At 44.6% G+C, this 21,633-nt stretch overlaps 2 protein-coding genes across 5 annotated transcripts in view; both read left to right on the top strand.

The window, feature by feature from the left end:
- RBBP5 (RB binding protein 5, histone lysine methyltransferase complex subunit) overlaps nucleotides 1-15,945 on the top strand; it is a 32,969-nt gene extending 17,024 nt beyond the window's left edge. The window contains exons 7-15 of one of the 3 annotated variants that reach the window (XM_040985511.1): nucleotides 903-1,022; nucleotides 1,109-1,262; nucleotides 1,356-1,427; nucleotides 3,236-3,353; nucleotides 4,526-4,595; nucleotides 4,968-5,197; nucleotides 6,130-6,207; nucleotides 10,248-10,895; nucleotides 15,691-15,945. In XM_040985511.1, coding sequence (XP_040841445.1) covers nucleotides 903-1,022; nucleotides 1,109-1,262; nucleotides 1,356-1,427; nucleotides 3,236-3,353; nucleotides 4,526-4,595; nucleotides 4,968-5,197; nucleotides 6,130-6,207; nucleotides 10,248-10,276 — 871 coding nt within the window. In that variant the 3' untranslated portion in view covers nucleotides 10,277-10,895; nucleotides 15,691-15,945. Of the gene's footprint in view, nucleotides 1-902; nucleotides 1,023-1,108; nucleotides 1,263-1,355; nucleotides 1,428-3,235; nucleotides 3,354-4,525; nucleotides 4,596-4,967; nucleotides 5,198-6,129; nucleotides 6,322-10,247; nucleotides 11,587-15,690 lie in introns of those variants that run through there. The other 2 variants (XM_040985509.1, XM_040985510.1) reach the window with 2 other exon arrangements.
- Nucleotides 13,610-17,708, top strand: TMEM81 (transmembrane protein 81). 2 transcript variants are annotated; one of them, XR_005884473.1, is made up of 2 exons: nucleotides 13,610-15,798; nucleotides 17,569-17,708. XR_005884473.1 is itself a non-coding variant. In XM_040985513.1 (1 exon), exon 1 carries the CDS (start codon nucleotides 14,427-14,429, stop codon nucleotides 15,195-15,197), a length of 771 nt encoding a protein of 256 aa, XP_040841447.1. In that variant the 5' UTR covers nucleotides 13,610-14,426; the 3' UTR covers nucleotides 15,198-15,945. The 2 variants fall into 2 exon arrangements, 1 of the variants encoding a protein (XP_040841447.1); XM_040985513.1 differs by lacking the exon at nucleotides 17,569-17,708 and having other exon boundaries at nucleotides 13,610-15,945.
- The last annotated feature ends 3,925 nt before the right edge of the window (nucleotides 17,709-21,633 follow it).

The raw sequence follows: 21,633 nt of genomic DNA, 5'->3' as shown, positions 1-21,633 counted from the left end.
CATGTGGGCTCTGGTTTGAGTCCTGCCTGCTCCACTTTATTTTCAACTCCCTGCTGATGCATTTAGGAAAGTAGTGGAAGAAGATCCAAGTGTTTGGGGCTCTGCATCTACATGAGAGACCTAGGTGTACCTCCTGGCTCCTGACTTGGCCAGCCCTGGCCGTGTGGCCATTTTGAGAGTGAACCCGTGGATGGAAGATTTCTGTATTGGTAACTCTTGACTTTCAAATAAATAAATCTCGAAAAAAGAATACATTGTATATAGAACATATTTTAGAAATGAAGCTATTTACGGGCCCAGCGTGGTAGCCTAGGGGCTAAAGTCCTCACGTTGAATGCTCTAGGATCCCATATAGGTGCTGGTTCTAATCCTGGCAGCCCTGCTTCTCATCTACCTCCCTGCCTGTGGCTTGGAAAAGCAGTTGAGAATGGCCCAAAGCCTTGGGACTCTGCACCCATGTCAGAGACCCGAAGAGGCTCCTGGCTTCTAGCTTCAGATCAGCTCAGCTCTGGCCATTGCTGTGGCATAGGGGTGAATCAACAGATAGAAGGTGTTCCTCTCTGCATCTCCTTCTCTGTATATCTGACTTTGCAATCCAACAAGAAAAGTATTTCCATGCATATAACTAGAGCTTTTGTAGTCAACATGCTAATTTTAGAGGTCATACATTTCACTTAGAATACTAACAGTTTGTGCTTGTTGTGTTCAAGGACATAAAGGAAGTATAATAAAACATTCTCACTTCAAATTTTATTTTGATTTGGAAGGTGGCAGATAAATGAACAAATATTCTGGCCTGTAGGTTTGTACTCAGTTTTTTCCCAGTTCTTAGTCTTTGTGGTGCTTTCTTAATGATAAGAAATGTGAAACATTTCTAATCTCTGGTGCTGTTTTTTCTGTAGTTGCTTCTTGATTAACACAGCAGATAGAATAATCAGAGTTTATGATGGCAGAGAAATCTTAACCTGTGGAAGAGATGGGGAACCTGAACCCATGCAGAAATTGCAGGACTTGGTGAACAGGTATGTGTCACACCTGGAAGAGTAGATGACAGTGCAGGGATGGGGCTTGGGTGCCTGTTCTCCATGCTCTATTTTTTGACCTCTAGGACCCCGTGGAAGAAGTGTTGCTTCTCTGGTGACGGGGAGTACATAGTGGCAGGCTCTGCCCGGCAGCATGCTCTGTACATCTGGGAGAAGAGCATTGGCAACCTGGTGAAAATTCTCCACGGGACGAGAGGAGAGCTGCTCCTGGACGTGGCCGTGAGTCCAGGGCTGTGCATTGTTACTCACTTGAGCTCAAGGCTGTGAGTCTGTGCTGATGACCTGTTTTTTTCTTTTCTTCCTTGCATTTAGTGGCATCCTGTGCGACCCATCATAGCATCCATTTCTAGTGGAGTCGTCTCTATTTGGGCACAAAATCAAGTTGTGAGTATTTTTCTTTGGTTAATTTGTTTTGAAACTAGGTACCCCTTTTTGTTAAAGAATTTTACATATATTAAACTAAAAATTACCTTATTTTGCATTCTTGCAGCCTTGTTAACCAGTTTCCATGCATCTAGTTTCCCTTTAATGGTAAGGTCTTGGTTTCAAGCTGTGCTTTTAGTAAGAATATCTAGTGTATTTTCTTTTGTTGTTTTTTTTTTTTTTTTTTTTAATTACATTGCATTATGTGACACAGTTGTAGGTACTGGGATTCCCCCCACCCCTCCCTAGTGTATTTTCTATTACTTATTTGAGATATATTTTTCTTCTGCTTTTCTTACTTTCAGCTCAATTTTTGTTTTACATCTTGGTTTTACTTATAACTTTTTTCTTTAAAGATTTATTCATTTTACTTGAAAATCAGAGAGAGAGAAAATCTACCATTTGCTGCTTCACTCTCAAATGACTGCAATAGCCAGAGCTGGGCTGGTTTGAAGCTGGGAGCCAGAAGCTTCCTCTGGGTTTCCCATGTAGGTGCAGGGACCAAAAATCTTGAGCAGTGCTTCCCTGCTTTCTCAGGCCATTGGCAAGTAGCTGGATCAGAAGTGGAGCAGGTGGGATATGAACTGATGCCCAGTGCCATTGTCAGAGGCTTAGCTTGCCATGCCACCATTTTTTAAAAAAAATATTTATTTTATTTTATTTATTGGAAAAGCAGCTTTACAGAAAGATCTTTTGTCTGCTGATTCACTCCCCAAGTGGCCGCAATGACTGGAGCTGAACTTATCTGAAACCAGGAGCCAGAAGCTTCTTTCATATCTCCCATGCAAATGCAGAGTACCAAGGCTTTGGGCATCCTCTGCTACTTTCCCAGGCCACAGGCAGGGAGCTGGATGGGAAGTGGAACAGCCTGGATATGAATCAACAGCAGTATAGAATCTTGGCTCATGCAGGGGAAGGATTTAGCCATTAGGCTATCGTGGCCAGGCCTCCAACTTTTTTTGTTGCTGTAAAGATTTGTTTATTTGAAAACCAGAGTTAGAGGGAGAGTCTTAGGGAAAGATCTTTTTCATAAGGAGAGACAGAGATCTTTCATCTGCTGAGTTACTCCCCAAATGACCATGATGACGGGCTGGACCAAGCTGAAGTCAGGAACTTTTTCCGCGTCTCCCACATGGGTGTAGGGCTGAACGGGTCATTCTCCACTACTTTCCTAGGCACACTAGAAGAGAGTTGAGTCTCAAATAGAGCAGCTAGGATTTGAACTGGTGCCTATATGCCAGCGTTGCAGGTGGTAGTTTATGGTGCTAGGCCACAACATTGGCCCATTTCCACTTTATTTGTTTGTATATTTGTTTTCTCCATTACAACGTTAAACCCACATTTGTAATCAGCATGCTGATAGAAAATTACTTGAGTTACATCTTAAGAAGATGGGAGAAGGTAGTTACCTGTGAAAAATTAGGTAGGTAATAATAGGAATGTTTAAAATAAAATAGAAAATGCCCTAAGACAAGACAACCTTCCTAGCTGTAGGCAACTGCCTAGGTTGCCTTGTACCTATACAAGTGTTACACTGCTGGGAGAAAAGCAGCCATTAGCTGGTTGGCATTCTAGACCTGGTTAATGCCAAATTCCTGTTTGTGCCAGCATAATTGCTTCACCAAAAAAAGAGAAAGACAACCTGTAGATATTTAAGTTCTGTTCTCTACCAGATTTAGTTGTGAAATTCTGAATGTTTCATTGTTAATGTCTGTTATAGGTTATTGCTTCCTTATATGATTAAGTAGTGTATATTGTTTGTGGAATAGGAAAATTGGAGTGCCTTCGCACCAGATTTCAAAGAGTTGGATGAAAATGTAGAGTATGAAGAAAGGGAATCAGAGTTTGACATTGAAGATGAAGACAAGAGTGAGCCTGAACAGACAGGTATGTTGGTCATTGCACCGAATGTTTCCTCAAGGAGAAATGATGGCTTCACTTAGCAAGCTTGATGTGAGTTGTAAATTTGTTTCAGCACCTTATCTAAAATGTCACTCTTTTCTCTGGGCTTACACGGTTTCCCCAGTGTGTAGAGAGTTTTAATTTGTAAAGGCATTATCTAAGAGCTTATGTGGGCATTAGCAGGGCTCCAGCAGCTCTCTTGACATTGCACTTTATACTTCCTGACTAATTGCAGACGGTTAAGTGGGGATTTACGTGGAGCATCTGGCAGGGCGGCCGCACGCGCCGAGTGCTCAGCGTGTCATGTGTTCTGTCATTCTGTGAGAAGGGCAAGGGTGTGGGCACTGTAGCCGGACTGCCTCGCACAAAATAGTTATTTCTAATATGTGAACCTGCACTTCCTCATGAGCTGGGAAATTATATGACCTGCATTTTAGGGCGATAGGGAGTGGATGAGCTAGTTCACGTAAAACACTTAGAGGATCCCTAGACGATAATAAATACTCAGTATTTTCTATTACAATTATGACTGTGATCATTGTCTTCCTAGCTAAAATCCTCTAGCACACAAAGTTGACTGTCTCCCATTGTCTAACTCAAGGTGTTCTACACAGTAGGGGTTCGTGTGTGTGGCTATCAGCCCAGTCGCCCTGTCAGGTTGTTTGTCAGTGATTCAGGGGCCACTTGTTGGTGTCAGGAATGGAGGGCGGGACTGCAGTGAGTTCCTTCCAGCCTGATAGTGCTGGCCTCACCTGCTGTAGATAACCCACAGACCTTGTGTGTTTTAGGAAGGACTCCAGGGGTGCAGGGGTTCTGAATTGCCTTGGCACTGGTGGATTCCGTTCTGGGAAGTCATCTCAGACTCTCACAGCGATTGTTCTTTCTGAGCACTCTCACATAGCTAGCACTTAGGAATTCAATTGAGACCACCAGTCTGTAGCTGACGGCCTGGGTAGAGCTGTTTCCAACACTCTCAGTCCTTGCTCTCTTACCAGCCCAGCATGTGGTGGAAATTCTGCACTGTTTGTTAAATAATTGAAGTGAATAGTTTTTCTTCCTTTGCTTCTCCTGGATTTCAGTTCATGAAAATCGTTTGCTGCCAGTCAGAGGCAATTTTCTACTCTTTGTCAATCCTTTCCTGGGCTTCTGTCCTGTAGGTGCTGATGCTGCAGAAGATGAGGAAGTAGATGTCACCAGTGTGGACCCCATAGCTGCCTTCTGCAGCAGGTGAGCTAGCGGGGGGCGCTTGGCTGCCCCTTCCTAGTCTGCATCGTCCAGTTCCCCGTGTATCACCTCAGTCCCATCTCATTGTGAGTCAGAAGACAGAATGCCTGTGGTGTAGGAAAAATATGTTTTAATCATCTCCTCTTCTGTAGCACAGACAGCCAATTCTCAGAAACCAAAATAATTCATTTGTTTATTTTTGTGATTGAGTTTGTTAATCATGGTGTTTGGTTTCCTTTTATTCAACTTGACTATCTTAAAGTCCTTGATCATATCAGCTGCTTATGCTTAATATAGGTGCTAGAGGAAGGGCTCACGGTTTAAGCAACTGTCTCCTCTTTTTTCCAATCCCTTGTCTGATCCTGTTCCAAATAGTGATGAAGAGCTGGAAGATTCAAAGGCTCTGTTATATTTACCCATTGCCCCTGAGGTAGAAGATCCAGAGGAAAATCCCTATGGCCCCCCACCGGATGCAGTCCAAACCTCCTTGATGGATGAAGGGGCTAGTTCAGAGAAGAAGAGGCAGTCCTCAGCTGATGGATCCCAGCCGCCCAAGAAGAAACCCAAAACAACCAACATCGAACTTCAAGGAGTCCCAAATGATGGTAAGAGCTGCCTCTTCTCCCTGCTGCCCACCACCTTTTCCTCTTCCTGTTAACTGGTAATTTTATACTCAAGAGATTTTACCTTGAAGTTTTCCCATGGGTCTTTACTGTCCTGCTTACAGCTTTGTCATGGTTGTATGTTCTGTCCTGCTAAAGTGGGACATTCCTGCCCCTCTGCATCCTTACCAGGCAACCCACTTCAAGTCCCCTCATCTTTTTCACTTGTTCCCATAAAGTGATTTTTTTTTTAAGATAATGAAGTACTACTCAGACACAGGTAGTCCCTTCCTTCTCTCCTTTTGCTGGCTGCCTCTGGAAACCTCTGTTGTCAGATATCAGGATGGATAAACATGGGTGTGTCGGGGGGCGGTTACTCTTGGGCATCCTCTCTCTCTCGCTCTCTCTTTCTTTCTCTCTTTTTAAGCTACTACAGATTACATACCCTTATGTTGTCCATCGTATCTGCCCTGTTCTATTCACAGTTTTGTAACTTTCACCTCCTGGCACTTTGTTGCCCCTGCTTTACAAAAGGAGAGAATTGAGGCTAGGAGTATGTATGAAATGTTTCATGACTTATTCAGAGTCTTAACATAAAGTGGTAGGGTCAAGATTCTTCTCCCAGTTGTCTGTTAAGTTCCAAAACTATCCCTTTTCTGCTTGGGGAGGGGGGTGTGTATGGGGAGGGTGTTCCTGTTCCTACTCAGTTTGATAAAGTGCAGCTACTTCTTCAACTTATAGTTACTGTGAACCACACAGGCCATATGTGCCTTTTGGCTGGCCACTTGTCCAGTTTTATAAATAACAGGGTAAGCCTTAACCCTTGTATTAGCGCCTGGGGGACACAGAGGCACCACATTGGGTCACACAGTTCTGGCCGGGGTGATGGGAACGGTGCCGTGGCTCCCTTCCCATGCCTGTTTGTCCTTCTGCAGAAGTCCATCCACTACTGGGTGTGAAGGGGGATGGCAAATCCAAGAAGAAGCAAGCAGGCCGGCCTAAAGGATCAAAAGGTAAAGAGAAAGATTCTCCATTTAAACCGAAACTCTACAAAGGGGACAGAGGGTTACCTCTGGAAGGATCAGCGAAGGGTCAAGTGCAGGTGGAGCTCAGCCAGCCCTTGACAGGTAAGGACACATTGGGAGCGCTGCCCAGCTTGCTTTGTGGCCTTGCTTTGTACAGCCCTGACTCCATCTAACTGCAGCATTGTCTTTTCTTCCTTCTCTCCTTTCCCCCGGTTATAAAAATCTGCATTTTAAGTTGCTACTAGGGGCAAACTAAACCGAATTTGCTTAATTCAGCAGCTGTAAAACTCGGGGATGGAGGGTATCTGTTGTTCTATGACTGCAAAACAGTCTGTAGATTTTTCTGATGAAAATATCCATAGCTTTCATCATATTAAAGGAATCCATGATCCAAAAATGGGTAAGAACCCATGGTTCAGTTCAGTGCTTGATCTGTATTTGCTCTAGGTTGGTGATGTCCAATGAAGTACCAGACATAGAAGCTTGTTTTAAGTCGCCCTTGACATCTTACTTATAAGATTCTCTGTCTCTCTCTCTCTCCAAGTGCGCAGTGAATGAATCTCTCTCAGAAGTCTAGAAGCAGTGAGAAAGTGTTTGGCGGTGTCCTGTTAAGGAAGATGAGGTTTTGGGGTGTTCTTCCTCCAGTAGCTAAAAATAGGAGATCATCAAAAAGACAGAGTCTGTAGTATCTGTGTGGTTTACTGCTTAAGCCTTTGGAAACTTAGTTTATAAATGGTTAGGAATTTTTACTGAGAGGTGCAGAGCAATCCTGTCAGATACTTGTGAACCTGGGATAAGTGGTGTAATGTTTGGAAAATATCAGATTAGAATCCTTTTGTGTTTGAATAGTGTTGTTTTGGAAGTTTAAATAAACCTAGTTTTATTGGAAAGGTAGATCGGATTTATGGAGAGAAAGAGAAAGATGTTGATCTTCTTGGTTCACTCCCTAAATGGCCGAAGCGACTGTTGCTGAACCATTCGGAGCCAGGAGCTTCTTCAGGGCTTCCCACACAGGTGCAGGGTCCAGAGGCCATCCTCTACTGCTTTTTCAGTGAGGAGCACGGCCACAGTGCTGCTTCTGAGCTTTGCTGCAGAAGCGTCCAAGCGTGAGTCACTATTGTGGTGGAGAGTTAATCTGATGAAACAGCTTTCTAGTCTCTAATCTCTCATAAGACTGTATATCAGTGTTACTTTTTAAAGATATATTTATTTTTTTGGAAAGTCAGATATAAAGCGAGAAGGAGAGACAGAGAAGGTCTTCCGTCTGCTGATTCACTCCCCAAATGGCCACAATAGCCAGAGCTGAGCCAATCCAAAGCCAGGACCCTCTTCCAGGTCTTCCACATAGGCAGTTAGAGAGAGAGGGAGAGATACAGATCTTCCTTCTGCTTGTTCTGCTTCCTTCTTCCACTCGCTTAATGGCCACAGTGGCCAGAACTGAGACAGGCTGAAGCTAGGAGCTTCATCCAGGTCTTCTTTCAGGTGCAGGGGCCCAAGGATTTTGGACCATCTTCTATTGCTTTCCCAGGTGCATTAGCAGGGATCTGGATCAGAAGTGAAACAGCCAGGATTCAGACCAGTATGGAAAGCTGACATTACAAGCAGTGGTTTAACTTGTTTGCACTACAACTCTGAGCCTCTTTTTATTTTCTTAGTAATAGAAGAAAGTAAAATTTTGATCTGTATGTAGGATATGCAATTTAGTATTTGTGCAATTGATCTTTTTAACCTGCTAGTCTGGTAGGAGTAGCCGCCATTTCCAAGGACCTGTTAGCAGATGATTCCACTTGTGTTGCGAACAAGGATAAGTAAGGGAATGACCCACTGAAAGTTCAGCCTTGCATCTGGGAAGTAACAGGGTGCTTCACACTAAAGTTCTAGTTTCTGGTTATTCTTGTTAGGCACTTAAGTTGGTCAGCCTCCAGTAGAGGCAACTATGTTGGCTGTTTCAGCGTTCTACCTTAACGTCTTAGGGGACCTTCTCAGGAACAGGGTGATGAGGCAATTATGACAGTGCATAAACAAAGCAGTGCCCAGGGTAGCAGGATGTTTTTCTTACCTTAGCTGTGATTGCATGTATCCCATACCTGTGTGATCTCAACATCCTTCTCTTCTCTCTGGCCTTGGATTCTGGCCTCTTCTTGAGTGGAAATGAGCACATTAAGCTCCAGCGTACTGAGAGCAAGTCCGGAGCTGGGCCTGCTTGCGATGTGTGCTCAGGAGGACTGTAGGCAGTGCTGCTGACACACTTTGGTAGAGCTTGGAGCTTGGTGGCAACAGCAACAGTTAGGGAGAGTGGCAAAACTGGATGTCCCGGGAAGCCCAGGAACCCTGCCATCCAGCCTCTGGTACATTCCTCTTGGCGTTCCATGGGGAGAGCCGTGCTTTATCACAAGCCTCTGTCATGCTCTGGCAGGCCTCAACATCTTTGTCTCCCTTATTTTTGCATTTATGTCTGATTTCATGTCTAATCTGAGGAGGAGGGATGTCTCAAATAATCAGTGTAAGGCATCTCATTAGTCATCTCGAGTGCCCATGATTGATGCTGTTAGCTTATAATCAAACCATACTCTGCCATCATGAGTTAGACCTAACATGGCAAACTTGTATTGTTTTTTACACTTGATCTTTGCCAAAAAGCCGAGAAGCGATTGTATTATTTTTTAATCGCTTAATACTAACATTGTCATAGTAACTGTGGAAACAGTGAGACTGGCCTGAAGGTGACAGAGGTATAATGTTGAGCCTTTGTGTGTGTGTTTTTGCATGTCATGATTTATTTATTTATTTATTTGTTCATGGTTTTTTAGTTCTTGTTAAGGCAGAAACAGATCTTCCATCTGTTTGTTTGCTTCTCAAAAATGGTTGCAACAGCTAGGGCTAGACCAGGCTGAGTTCAGGAGCTTAGAATTCCATTTGGATCACCCATGTGGGTTACAAGAAGCTGGAATCAGAAGCAGGGTTGAGCCCTGAACTCAGGCACTTGTGTATGAGATATGTGCATCCCTGGGAGCATCTTGGCCACTGTGCCAAGTGTCCACCCAAAGATTTTTTTATCATCTCAAGAGGTTCATTTTTATGATTTGTGTTGAGAGGTCTGAAAAAAGTATTATTTTCCTGAACTATAAAAAATTATTTTCCTGAGCTATAAAAAATGCTTAAATATGATTATTATTTTCCTGAACTATAAAAAATGCTTAAATATGGGTTTTTTTTAACCCTGTAGAGACTTTGCATCTGTTAATCTTTTTCTCAGGCAAATGTAAGGATACTTTTTGCTGCTGATTTTAATTTTGTACTGAACTTTAAAACCCAGATGCAAAGAAAAATTTTATAACTGGGTGCTTTCACTTCATAACTTGGGCCATTATTTTCTAACCATTTCACCTGCACACAGCAGATCCTATCCTATCCAGCGGCATCTGGGAGGGATTTCTTCACTTTGTTTTCTTTTTACACTTCCTAGTTAATTTTCACAGCGGTCCATTTAAGGATGCCCCTCTGAGATTGAACAGGGAAGTGTCTGTCTGCTTGATTGTACTCTCTAGGGTTGTGTTTGTCAGCGAGCTGTGGTACATGGAAATACAGACAGTATTATCATGACCATTTTCTCCTATAAATTCAGGGTGAGAAGATTGTCCCCTGAGGACCAGGTGCACTTGTGAAAGGGTTTTAATTATTTGATAAATAATGAGACTACAGTATGAAAAGTTTAATACCCTAGAATTTCCTTTACTACACTGAATTGTGAAATGTTATACGGCAACACCTTAGACAATAACTAGCAGCTTAGAAAATGTCTACCTCTGATCATTCATTTCCCTGCTGCCTTGGGATGTGGGCTGGGATTTGGATGATCTGTTAATTCAACAAAGAGTACTTGGAGTTGGTGTGGTCGCACCTTTTCTTAAATGGGGGAAGTTGTCAACCCTGTGTGTGTGCAACGCACCAGCCAGCATCCAGCAGTGTTTCTGTCTGTGCGTGGCTGACTGATGCTAACTGCTGCTTTTTGTGTCTGACTTCTTTAGCAGGAGGAGCGATCTCAGAATTGTTATGAAGACCCTGAAGTTCTTCGTGCTTTCCCCTTGCCATCATGTGGCCTCTGGACAGTGTGGTCAGTCATTTGAGATTGACTTTAATTTAAAACAAAGGCCTCTGCCTCCCACCCTGGAGGTGGAAGGGAGTGAATTTACGTTTGAATGAAGAAGTGAATTATGAAAGAAGAATATACATCCTCTACCTTCCCTTTCAAGCGTAAGTCCAAATAGGCTCTCAGGAATGAGGATTGTGAAGATACCGCATAGAGGTATTTTTGACCTAAATCTCAAGGCTTAGTTGCAGTACTGGGGAAACGACATATTTGCTCATCTGACTATTTTTCCAGCATCCTTTTGACCATTTTTCTATCTCCTGTTTTGCTTTCTGTCCTCAATGCATGTCCCCAGGTGATTTGTCCTTATCTGAAGTTTTGCAACCTGTATCCTAGGAAAACTTGGGCTACGGATTCTCCTTCATTTTTAAAATTACCATCTCTTCAGGTACCTCCTGTGTTTCCATTACTGGTACAAATGATGGACAGAAAAGAAAAAATGCCTGAAAGATTGAAATTTTCAGAAAGGGAGAAAAAAGGAGACAGCCACTGCTCCTGCCACACCCCATTCTGCTCCAGACAATGGGTAATAAGAGATTCAGGGTTCCTTATTCATTGCATGTTTTCTTCCCGTATTGGTTCATTCTCATTAATCATGGTGTTTTGAAGATTCTCCAGTGAAGAATCATCAGTAGTTGATCTTTTTCTGTGCTGGTTTCCAAAGATGGAAACACACCACTGTATTTCTCAGCAAAGTTTTTTACTGGGGTTGGGGGGGAGTGGGCTGGGGGGAGACCCTATGCAAGGACTAAGTAAAACCATCAAAATCAAAGCAGCAGTAGCAGAGTTTAAATCAAAGACCAAGGTCCAGTTTTTTACCACTACCGGTGGAAATCTGTCCTCACCCATCATCATCCCTTCCCTTGCTGTGTCTGTGCTCCTTTTTCTCATTGTACTTTCAGTCACTTCCTTTCTGTGAAAGGTTGCTTAGCTCCCTCCCCAACCCTTCTGCCGTTCTTTATATGAAAAGTAGAAGATTGGATGGATGTGTATATTAGGGTAGGAGTTTGGAATTTTCTGAGAATCCCAGTCAGGAAGCCAGGTCTAGAAAGGACTCAGTAGCCTTGCCAAAGGGGGCTTTCAGCTGAGCAGTAAGTGCATTTGCTGGAGTGAAGGAGACTTTCAATCCTATGTTAATCATGAAACCTCTGTCCATTGGGGGAGGCTCCTATAGGTAGCCAAACATGTTGATTGCCGTGTAGATGTTAGGATAAAAATGAAAGTAGAACCCATCAGTATGAGCCACTTTTGTTCCATTCTGTGTCGTAGAGCCGGTATATGCAGTAATTGAAGAAAGTTCTCCTGAGTCAGTTGCAAAATGCCAGTGCTTCCAGATGCCACTACTTTCTGCTTCTTTCTGCTTGACTGCCCATTTTGTGAACTTCCTGATTAGTCCGCTGCTTGGAGTTGGTAGTGGCTCACTAGGCATAGTCCTGTTTTGCAAACTAACTCCTATCCATTCCAGTTGCCCCATCCCGTGCACTGCAGGTGTGTGCAAACTGCCTTATTTTCCTGTGGGAAGCAGCTTGGCTTCCTCTGCCTGTGGGTTTAGATGTTAAGCTTTTCCACTCCCTAACTGGCTTTTGAGAAAATCAACTTCGCAATGGCCTCTGGCAGCAGGTCCTAATCATTATTTATGTTTTTGGAAGATGTTTTTAGTTCTTAAGAACTTCTGTCTATTCCAGTTGGGATTTCTTGATTTGTACAATATCTGTATATTTTCCTTTGCCCTTCTGTCACATCCCCACTCCCCGCTCAATACCATTTTGGTTTTTTTTAATGTTCTGTAGTTTTGTACAAGATGAAACATAGCCTTGGGTACTTCTTGCTGAAGCTTTAATGCTTTGTAAATAAAATTGGATGTTTATTAAACAACAAGTGTAAATGTTTGTTTGTAAACACTGATAACCAGCCACTTTGCTTTTGTACAACAGAAAATGCAGATTATTGTGGTGTTAAGACATTTCTGTGTAGAAATCCACAGCTGAAAGGAGTGAGGAGGGAGTCCTGCATTCCTGCATCTAGACAGGATTGTAAACAAACAAGGATTTTTGCAAAAGTTGTTGCTAACCAAAGAGATCATGTAGGATTAGTCTCAGTTAAGATGACTTAACCCGGTTCTGGTGCAGTAAACTAGTGGCTAAAGTCCTTGCCTTGCATGCAACAGGATCCCATATGGGTGCCGGTTCTAATCCTGATGGCCCCGCTTGCCATCCAGCTCCCTGCTTGTGGCCTGGGAAAGCAATTGAGGACAGCCCAAGGTCTTGGGACCCTGCACCTGTGTGGGAGACCCGGAAGAAGCTCCTGGCTCCTGGCTTTGGATTGGCTCAGCACCAACCGTTGCAGCTACTTGGGGAATAAATCAGTGGATGGTAGATCTCTTAGTCTCTCCATTCTACATATGTGACATTCCAATAAAAATAAGTCTTTAAAAAGAATTTTGTTTTTTTTTTTAATTAGCCTAGAGTGGAATTTTAATGTTTTCTCTGAAAGAGCCGTAGCTCTAGACACTGATGGTGACCAATGCGTGCCAAGAGATTCCTGCCTTTCAGAGTTTTCTTAGTCCAAGTACTCTTAAATTCCTATTAGCTTTTCTTCTTCTGCATTAAGCAGCATTAAAATCCACTGAGTGCACTTCATTTCCAAATGAATAGGGTATTTGAGAATCCGAATCTGATCTTCATCACTGCAAGAATGTCTACCTGTGTTAATCTGCATGATGGGAACCTACCTGTGACATCATACCTGTGTCATAGCAACCTCTGTCTGAGCCAGCAGTCAGCCTTGTGCATCGTCCAACACAGAAAATGCTGTTGGTCCCCACGGGAAAGAAGAGTACCCGAGGTGGGAATGTTTGCCTTAATCATGGCCTATCTTTTTTTTTTATTTTAACTTGGAGTTTTATTTAAAATCTTCACAAGGTTCATGCTTCACATAGTATTTTCACACCCAGCATTTCTGTACAAAGTACAGAGGTCTTAATTTACAGAGGAGGAAATAGAAATTCTGAAGGGTAAGTCCAAAGGCAAAGAACTGAATCTTATCTTTTTTTTAAGATATTTATTTTTCTTTTTTTATTCCCTACATAGGATCCCAACAGTTGCAAGGCAAGGATTTAACCACTAGGGTATCGCACTAGGCCCCTTTTCTTTCTAGAGATTGGTTTATTTGACAGAGAAAGATTCATCTTCCATTCTTTGGTTCACTCCTCAGATGACTGCCATGGCCAAATCCAGGAGTCAGGAACTTTGGGCCTCTGATGTAGGGTGTCTCTACATATGCATTAACAGGGAGCTAGATTGGAAACAATTGGAACTTGAACTGAACTCTTATATAGAAAGCAGGTAGTGGTATACTGCACTGCAGTGCTAGCGCCCTTAATCCTTGTTCTGAAAGGTTTAAGAGCAAAGTAAATAATTCAACTTGCTGAACTTGAACTTAGTTCAAATTGTATTTTCTCTTGTTTAGACCTTAATGTGTTTTTTTCCTGAGGTCAGATGTAATGTGGGAGGGTTTGGAGCCTTTTTTTCTGCTAAGAGCCAAATGGCATTAGCATATTTAGTACATCATTTGGGGGCCATACAGAGTGATCAACTTCAAAATCAGCCCCTGCTATATACCTTTATAAAATTTCAAGTCCAGTCTGCAGTTTCCTTGGCAGGGCCAGACCAGATAATTTTGCAGGCCTTTTCGATTCCTACTCCTGGTCTAGGATCTCACATTTGGAGAGGGCTGGATGCAGATGAGAAGTGTGAAACTTAACTGCATTTGAAGCGGTTTGAAAATTCACTGTTTCTGAAGTCTTTTATCTTTGTCTCCATAAGATTTACATTAGTTAAAAAGATATGAAAAGAATGAAGACAAGTCATGTGGTCACTAACAACTGTAAGAGAGCACAACATTCTGAGCTTTTCTCTACCTATAGTTTTACCTGTCCTTAAGGACTCGACTTTGTTTTATGGATGGTACCTACATCTTGCATGAGATTATGATACGCTAAAGGATTCCACTGGGACACCTGGAGGGTCTGCCTGAGGTTAATGAAACCTACTAAGACATGAAGAACTTGGCCACTAGTTTCCCCCTTGGCAGCCTGGTGATGGTTTCCTGCCTGCCTTTGGTAGTAACATCTCCCAACACACTGGCTATCCCCAAAAGGCTGCGAGAAGCTGTGGGGAAAGTGATCATCAATGCCACCGCCTGTACTGTCACCTGTGGCCTCGGCTACAAGGAGGAGACCGTCTGTGAGGTGGGCCCTGATGGAGTGAGAAGGAATTGTACATCTCAGCGCCTGGAGTGTTTGACCAACTGGATCTGTGGAATGCTCCACTTCACTGTTCTCACTGGGGAGCAGTTTGAGCTCAGCTGCCTGAGTCCAGAGATCCTGGAAGTCGGGCAGGAAGCTTTTCGGTTCACCTGGAGACTTGCGCGGGGCATCATCTCCACTAACGATGAGGTCTTCAGGCCCTTTCGAGCCCACTCCTACTTTGTGAAGTTTCTGCCTGCTCAGGAGTATGACTCCGGGACCTACCGCTGTGACGTGCAGCTGTTGAAAAACTTGAAGTTTGTCAAGAGGCTGTATTTTGGGCTGAGGGTTCTTCCTCCTAACTTGGTGAACCTGAATTTCTATCAGTCCCTTACTGATGATCAAAAGTTAGTAGGTGAGGGCCTGGAAGTCAATCTGACAAACCATTCTATGCCTCATCACCCATCGTGGAAAAAGAAGGTGGCATCGGCCGTGGGAATAGGAATCACCAGTGGAGTGGTGGGTGGGGTGCTGGTGAGCGCAGCGCTCTGCAGAGCTTGGAGGCCAACCTCTGGCCACTGACTGCTTCCAGTATTCATGAGGCTGACTCCTGAGGGTCTGGCTGTTGGAAGCCCACCCACCTTCCCTTTCCTGCTGCCTGATAGTGTGTCACCCAAGGGGAGGGGTTCCCAACACCCAAAGAACAAGTGGGAACAGGGTGGGGAGAACCTCCTGGGAGCTGTGAGCGGTCGTTTCTCACTCATCTCTCTCCTGAGCACTTGCCCATCGGAACCTGACTGTTGGCACCGGGCCTGTTCCCAAGAAGGGATCTGTCCTCCAAGCCCAAGTTCATTCAGTTTTCTCTGCTTTATGATTTACTGGTGTGCCTCACACCTCTGTTTCAAACAGTGGGTTTCTGTAAAATTTACTAATAGCTTTTCTAGTGAAAATATTTTCCCCCTCTTCAATAAAAAAAATTCACAATAGCTGTATAGAAGCAGCTTTTTCTTGTTTTTAAAAATTTCTGGCATTTAAGCCACCTTATAATTACCAGTCTGGTTTCCATTTTCCCCAGGTTCTTCAGAAGGTAAACAGGTTGCTTCCCGTGTGGGGCTGTGCACAGGCGGGTTGTCAGGACTGACGTGTGTCTCAAATGTGTAGTAGGCTGCCCTGCATTCCCCAGGTGAATCCTGACTTCCATGTTAAATTGAATTTCCTAGCAAAGCTCTGGATCCTTCTGGTCGTCCAGGTGGTTCCATGTCTTGCTGTCCCTTTCCTTCTTGCTCTTTTGGTGCCCTGAGGCTTGTTCCTTTTAAAGGTCAGTTATATTGATCTCTTAAAGTAACTAGTTGTCCTCTGTTGAAAATCCAAGCCTAAATGCACACTGGGAAGGGAGGATGTTGCGAGGGTTGGGGTGTCACCATGTGCCTGATGATTGGCTTGTTAGCCACCAACTGAACTAATCCCGAGAGCCTGGTGGCTTTTCTTCCTGTCTTCAGCTGCAGTAGCAATTGCAGAAACCAAAGGTCAGTGCCCTTGTCTAGGTGTGCGTGAGGGTCATCCACTGGACTTTCTGAGAAATCCAGGTCCTGAGCCCAACCCTGAGGATGCTTGTAATTTAGGTTAAATTATGGCCAAAAGGATCTTGATGATTTCCTTTTAACTAAGAGAAAAAAAAGCCTGAGAAAAATTGAAAGGTTTAGTGACCTCCACAGACCCTTTATCCAGAATCACCTGTAAGCGTTTTGTCATGATTGTTTCCGAGGTGGATATTGATTATGGCTGAACTGTTGCATGATGATCGTTAACTCTGGAATCCTGTGTGTATTTCCTAATACGGACATTTTCACAGCTGACCATAGTATCTTTATCACACTTAAGAAATTTTCTAGTCTTACAGAAAACTTAGATTCAACTTTTTTAAAAAAGATTTATTTATTTTTATTGGCAAGTCAGATAAACAGAGAGGAGAGACAGAGATCTGTCTCTCTGCCAATTCACTCCCCAAGTGGCCACAGTGGCTGGAACTGAGCCTATCCGAAGACAGGAACCAGGAGCCTCCTCTGGGTCTCCCACACGGGTGCAGGGCCCCTAGGCTTTGGGCCATCCTCTTTCCCAGGCCACAAGCAGGGAGCTGGATGGGAAGCGGAGCAGCCGGGATTAGAACTGCGCCCATGTGGGATCCTGGTGTGTTCAAGGTGAGGACTTTTGCCGCTACGCTATTACACCGGGCCCATAGATTCAATTTCTAAAATGTTAGATATTTTTGAGAAAATTGTCACTCCTGTGATCTCTTTTTCCAACAGACCTCCTCCCTTCTTGTATTTTCTTTTTCATGACCTTTATTTTGCTGAGAGTCTAACTAGTCCAATTGTCTTGGATAGAGTCCCACCATCAGGATCTTATTTCCTTGTGAGTGGCTTCGTAAGGACTGAATCACGAGCATTTTCAACAAGAGAGATGTGCTTACTGTCACATTGGGAGGCTGACAATGTTAGTTTGACCCATTCTGGTGAAATAAGGCTGATTGGTTAGGGTGGTAACTGCCAGATCTCTCCAAAGAGGGTGTGTGTGTGTGACCTGCCTTTCCACATGGAAATGAGCAGCCTGTATGGTTTTACTTTGGGATTATCTGGTTTTCCAAAAACTTTACATGAACCTTGGCATCCTCCAGTGATCCTTACTACACACTGAGGATTTGTTGTGACTTGGTAGTTCTTTCAGTTCATCATTTCTACATTTATAGCTTTAATAGCTTACATATTCTCCTTAAAGGAGTCTTCCTTTTAACCTTCTGTTTTTGAAGTTGCAGTAGTTTCCTTTTTCTTTTTTTAGTCAGCACATTATATATGGGATCTATTACTGTCATCATTTTTCTGTTATTTGAGAGGCAGACCAATGGAGACACAAGAGAGCTAACTTCCACCCACTGGTTTCACTCCCTAAATATCAGGTCCATGCTGAAACCAGGTTCCTAGAACTCTATCCAGATGTCTCCCGTGTACTCCCATCAACCCCAGTACTTATATGTAAGTGCCTCTATTTAATGTGCCATTCCAGGCACATTATCAGGCAGCTGAATCAGAAGTGGGAGAGAATAGGGGGAGTTGTGGCATAATGGGTAAGACTGCTTCCTGTAATGCCAGCATCAATTATGGGCACTGGTTAAGCTGGCTGTTCTACGTCCATTCCAGCTCCCTACTAACATACCTCAAGAAGCAGTAGAAGATGTGGCCCAAGTTCTTGGGCCTCTGAACCCACATTGGATACCTGGAAGAAGCTTTTGGCTCCTTGGTTTGGTCTTGCCTAACACTAGCTATTGTGACCATTGGAAAGTGAACCAACAGATGGAAGATATTTTTGTTTGTGTAACATTGCCTTTCAAATAGATAAATAAATTTCAAAATCAAAGGAGCTAAGACTTGAGCCAGGACTCTAATATGGGCTATGGGGATCCCAAGTGTTGGCTTAACCTGCTGTGCTACCACACTGGCCAGCCATAGAAGTCCCTTTAAGCCAGCTGTTATGTCCTGCTATGGTGCTGTTTGACTGATTTCTTGCTTTCTGGTTCAAGCTATCTCAGGGTCACTTTAGAATGTCCTTGTCCCAAATGTGAATCCTGCTCTTTCTCCAAGGAACCATGGTTTCTTTTAGTGTGAATATCTTTTGGAAGTCAGGGTCTGTGTGCTGTATGTAGCAATGCATTTGTAGTTGCTACACACATGGGAACTGCAAAAGGTTCATGAAAGGGATTGGTGTTAGAATGCGGCAGGTTAAACATGCTCAAGACCTGTGTTGGAGTGCCAGTTCAAGTCCCAGCTCTTCCTCTTTCAGTCTGACTCTCCTGATACGCCTGAGAGGCACTGCATGATGACTCAAGTACTTGAGTTCCTGCCACCCAGGTCGGACACCTAGGAGTTCCTGGCTCCTGGTCCAGCCCCAGCTGTTGCAGTCATTTGGGCGAATGAGCCAGAAAATGGAAGATCTCTGTCTCTCCATCTCTCCCTCTGCCGTTGTGCCTTTCAAATAGTATTTTTTTTTTAATTTAAAAAAGATTGATGGAAAATGGAAATGAAAGATATGCATATTTTCCATGAATTTTTAACACCTTTTAGGTGTGTTAATTATTTTGTTTTTTGTGTGTTGCATTGTTTTGTTTTTAACATTTTGTAATTTTTCTGATCTGTAACCCAGATGGAGAACACTGGCCTAGGCACATGGCACAGGAGCCTCTAACCATTGCTGCTGTTTTAGAAAGATCGTACTTTTGACACATCTCACCCCACTTAGCCACTGTGGAGGGAAATAGGTGGATTTCAAAACTGGGTTCTGGTCTGCTGCTGTTGACTGCCATCTGCCTCATGTTTAAGATAGGGATTGCAGGGTGAACTGTGAAGTCCTGGGCTTGAGTTTGGGAAGGCAGTTAGTGGCACACTTTAGGTTCAATACTGGTGGACAAACAGTTTGCTGAAGTATTCAGGAGATAGCTTGGCCTTTAAAGAAGACCGGAAAACAGTATCTGGGAGTTAACAGCAGGTCAAAGAGGTACACTTTGACCTGATGAGAAAAACATCCACAGCTGATGCCTGCTGCCCCAGCAGGTTGGGAAACCATCTTTATTTAAGAACTGTCTGCTACCAGAGTCAGTAACTACCATTACAAGTTGTACCCGAGACAGACAGTGGGCCAGGGGAATGGCTCCGAACAAAAGGCGTCAGGGCTCTGGTGAGGCTCTAGCACTTGCCTAGCTGTGCAGGCCCTGACAGGGAGTACAGTGGGGAGTCTTGGGGCCATGGCAGCATGACCTCACTGAAGGGTACTTGGGGCTCTTGAGAAGCTGACCCAGTGTGCCCCTCTCATTTTCCTATACTGTCCAACCTTCCCAAACCCATAACCGTATGTACAAGTCCATGGGGCACCCCTCCCCATGCCCCCACCCCCCGCAGCTGCCGGGTGCCTATTCCCATGGAGCTCACTGAAATCTCTTAGGAAAATGCCCATCGGATCCCTTTTCCACTGTTCCAGAAGCCTTCTTGACGACTCCCTTCATACACAGGATTAAGCCCAGGTAAAGTCTGATATGGGGAGGCAGAGCAGTGCACTGGTGTCAGGGAGCACAGATGGGGATCCCTGTTGTCCCTCTGACCTAGGGCAAACTCTGAGGGAAGGAGGGAGCACAACTCTTGCCAAGGAGGAGCTCCAGAGAATCCAGCATTCTTAGCTGCCCTGTGCTCTGGCTCTGGGCATAGGTGAGATGACTTTTGGGGTTCCAAGAGGCAGAGCATGCTGGGAAATACACAGGGCTATGCCAGAATTCCTGGGGTGAGCCCTCTCCCTCAGCTTCCTCTGAGATACTGGACCCAAAGCAAATGGTGTCTTTATACCTCTTTCTTTGCTGAGCACTTTTGGATTTTAAGAATCTGGGACAGTCACTTTGAGCATCTCCTATAGTCATGTCACTCAACCTAGGCTCCCACACCAACAGTTATCCAAATCCTTGCAATTCCCTATAAAAGCCTTTTGCCTGCTCTGGCTCTTCCTTTTTATCAGAAGACACCTCCTCTTTCCTCTACTGTACCCTTTGCCTTGCCACTCTGCCTGCCACAGTCACTGTCATTTGCTGCCCTGAGACTGGGACATATACTTGTCAAAGCAACAAGGACTAGAGGGCCCAGGCAAGGGTCAAAGGGCTCTCTAGGCTGACCCCTGCTATATCCAGAGTGAGTGAGTCTCCCTGGGCCTGAAAAGGTATGTCAGGCTAGGACATCTGCCTTTGGTCCTCATGACATTGGCCGTGCAGCTGTGGGGCAAGGTACTGACCCATTCAACTTCTGCCTGAGAAGGATGCAGAATTGAGTCGTGGCCAAAGCAGGGGAAACCATACCTGCAGTTCTCCGCCGATCTGAGAAGACCCTCCAGCAAGGAGCTGTTGCATTTTACAGTCTTTAATGCCCGTAAGTCATCTCCCCTCTCACTACACCTTAGTCACTACTCTTCTGACTTCTGCAGGAGGTGACAGCTGCAGGTATAGCCGCAGTGCTATGGCTTTGTGTCCCCAGTTCTGCCTGCTCAGTGGTTAGGTTTTCCTTGCTAAAAGCCCTTTGTGGGCCTCTCAGCAGGGCTGCCTTCTCCCCTTCCTGATGGGCCTCATTAGAATTACAATTTTCAGTAACTTGTTACTTCTTTCAAGTATGCCTAAGGGCTGCAGCCTACAACTTGCCTGGTTAGGTTCTTTGCCAAACCAGCTCATCTCCTGGCCCAGCAGCCAGTCCACGCCCGTCTTCCTACCACCCTGAATTTTAAACCTTGGAGCAAGGTACCTTGATCAGCATGGGGATGCTAGACTGAGTTTGAGGTCCCTGTAGTAGGAGAATGGCCCCATAGCTGAGCCCCTAGCACTCCTGCTGCGAGGTTGGGAACAGATCTAATGGCTCCAGGGAAGCAGGGCTGCGGAGAGGCCTTAGTGCAGGGGGAGCTGGTGGTAGTAGGGAGAAGGTATGTGACTTCCGTTTTTAAAAAATTATGGGTAAACATAAACCTGCCCAGGAAAAGAGAGCAGGACTTGAAAGTTTAAAAAACCATAACAAAATAGAGCTCTAACTGTAAACTACAGAAAACAGGCTTCGGGAGTCTCCAGGGCACATGCCCAACACGCTGCTCCCACGTGTACAAGGCCACCTGTTGGAGAGCAGGCCCTGGGCTCTCCTGGTCGTGCTACTGCTGCCTGGATTTGGAGAGCCCACCCATGCTGTGACCTCTTCTCGGAGCAACAGTGAGGACAAAAGAAGGCTTCAAGCTAACACTGCCCCCCTGGAGGTCACAGCAGGAGCCAGACTTAGAAGGCAACAAGGACTCGATGGCTCTTGGGACATGCCCATGTCTTGGGCTGGACCCTTCCGTGCTAGTCCTGCTGACCATTAGCCTGGACCTCTTGAAGCGGAGCTGTCACATGCTACTGACCCTCACCGCCTTCTGAAACCAGGCCCTCGACGTACAGCACCGCCTCCTTCCTCTGGAC

The sequence above is a fragment of the Ochotona curzoniae genome, unplaced genomic scaffold (assembly GCF_017591425.1).
Source record: "Ochotona curzoniae isolate NIBS_2020 unplaced genomic scaffold, NIBS_Ocur_1.0 contig_430, whole genome shotgun sequence".
NCBI classification, from domain to species: Eukaryota; Metazoa; Chordata; class Mammalia; order Lagomorpha; family Ochotonidae; genus Ochotona; species Ochotona curzoniae.
Note: the sequence above shows the minus strand (reverse complement) of the source record. Positions and strands in the feature narration are given on the sequence as shown.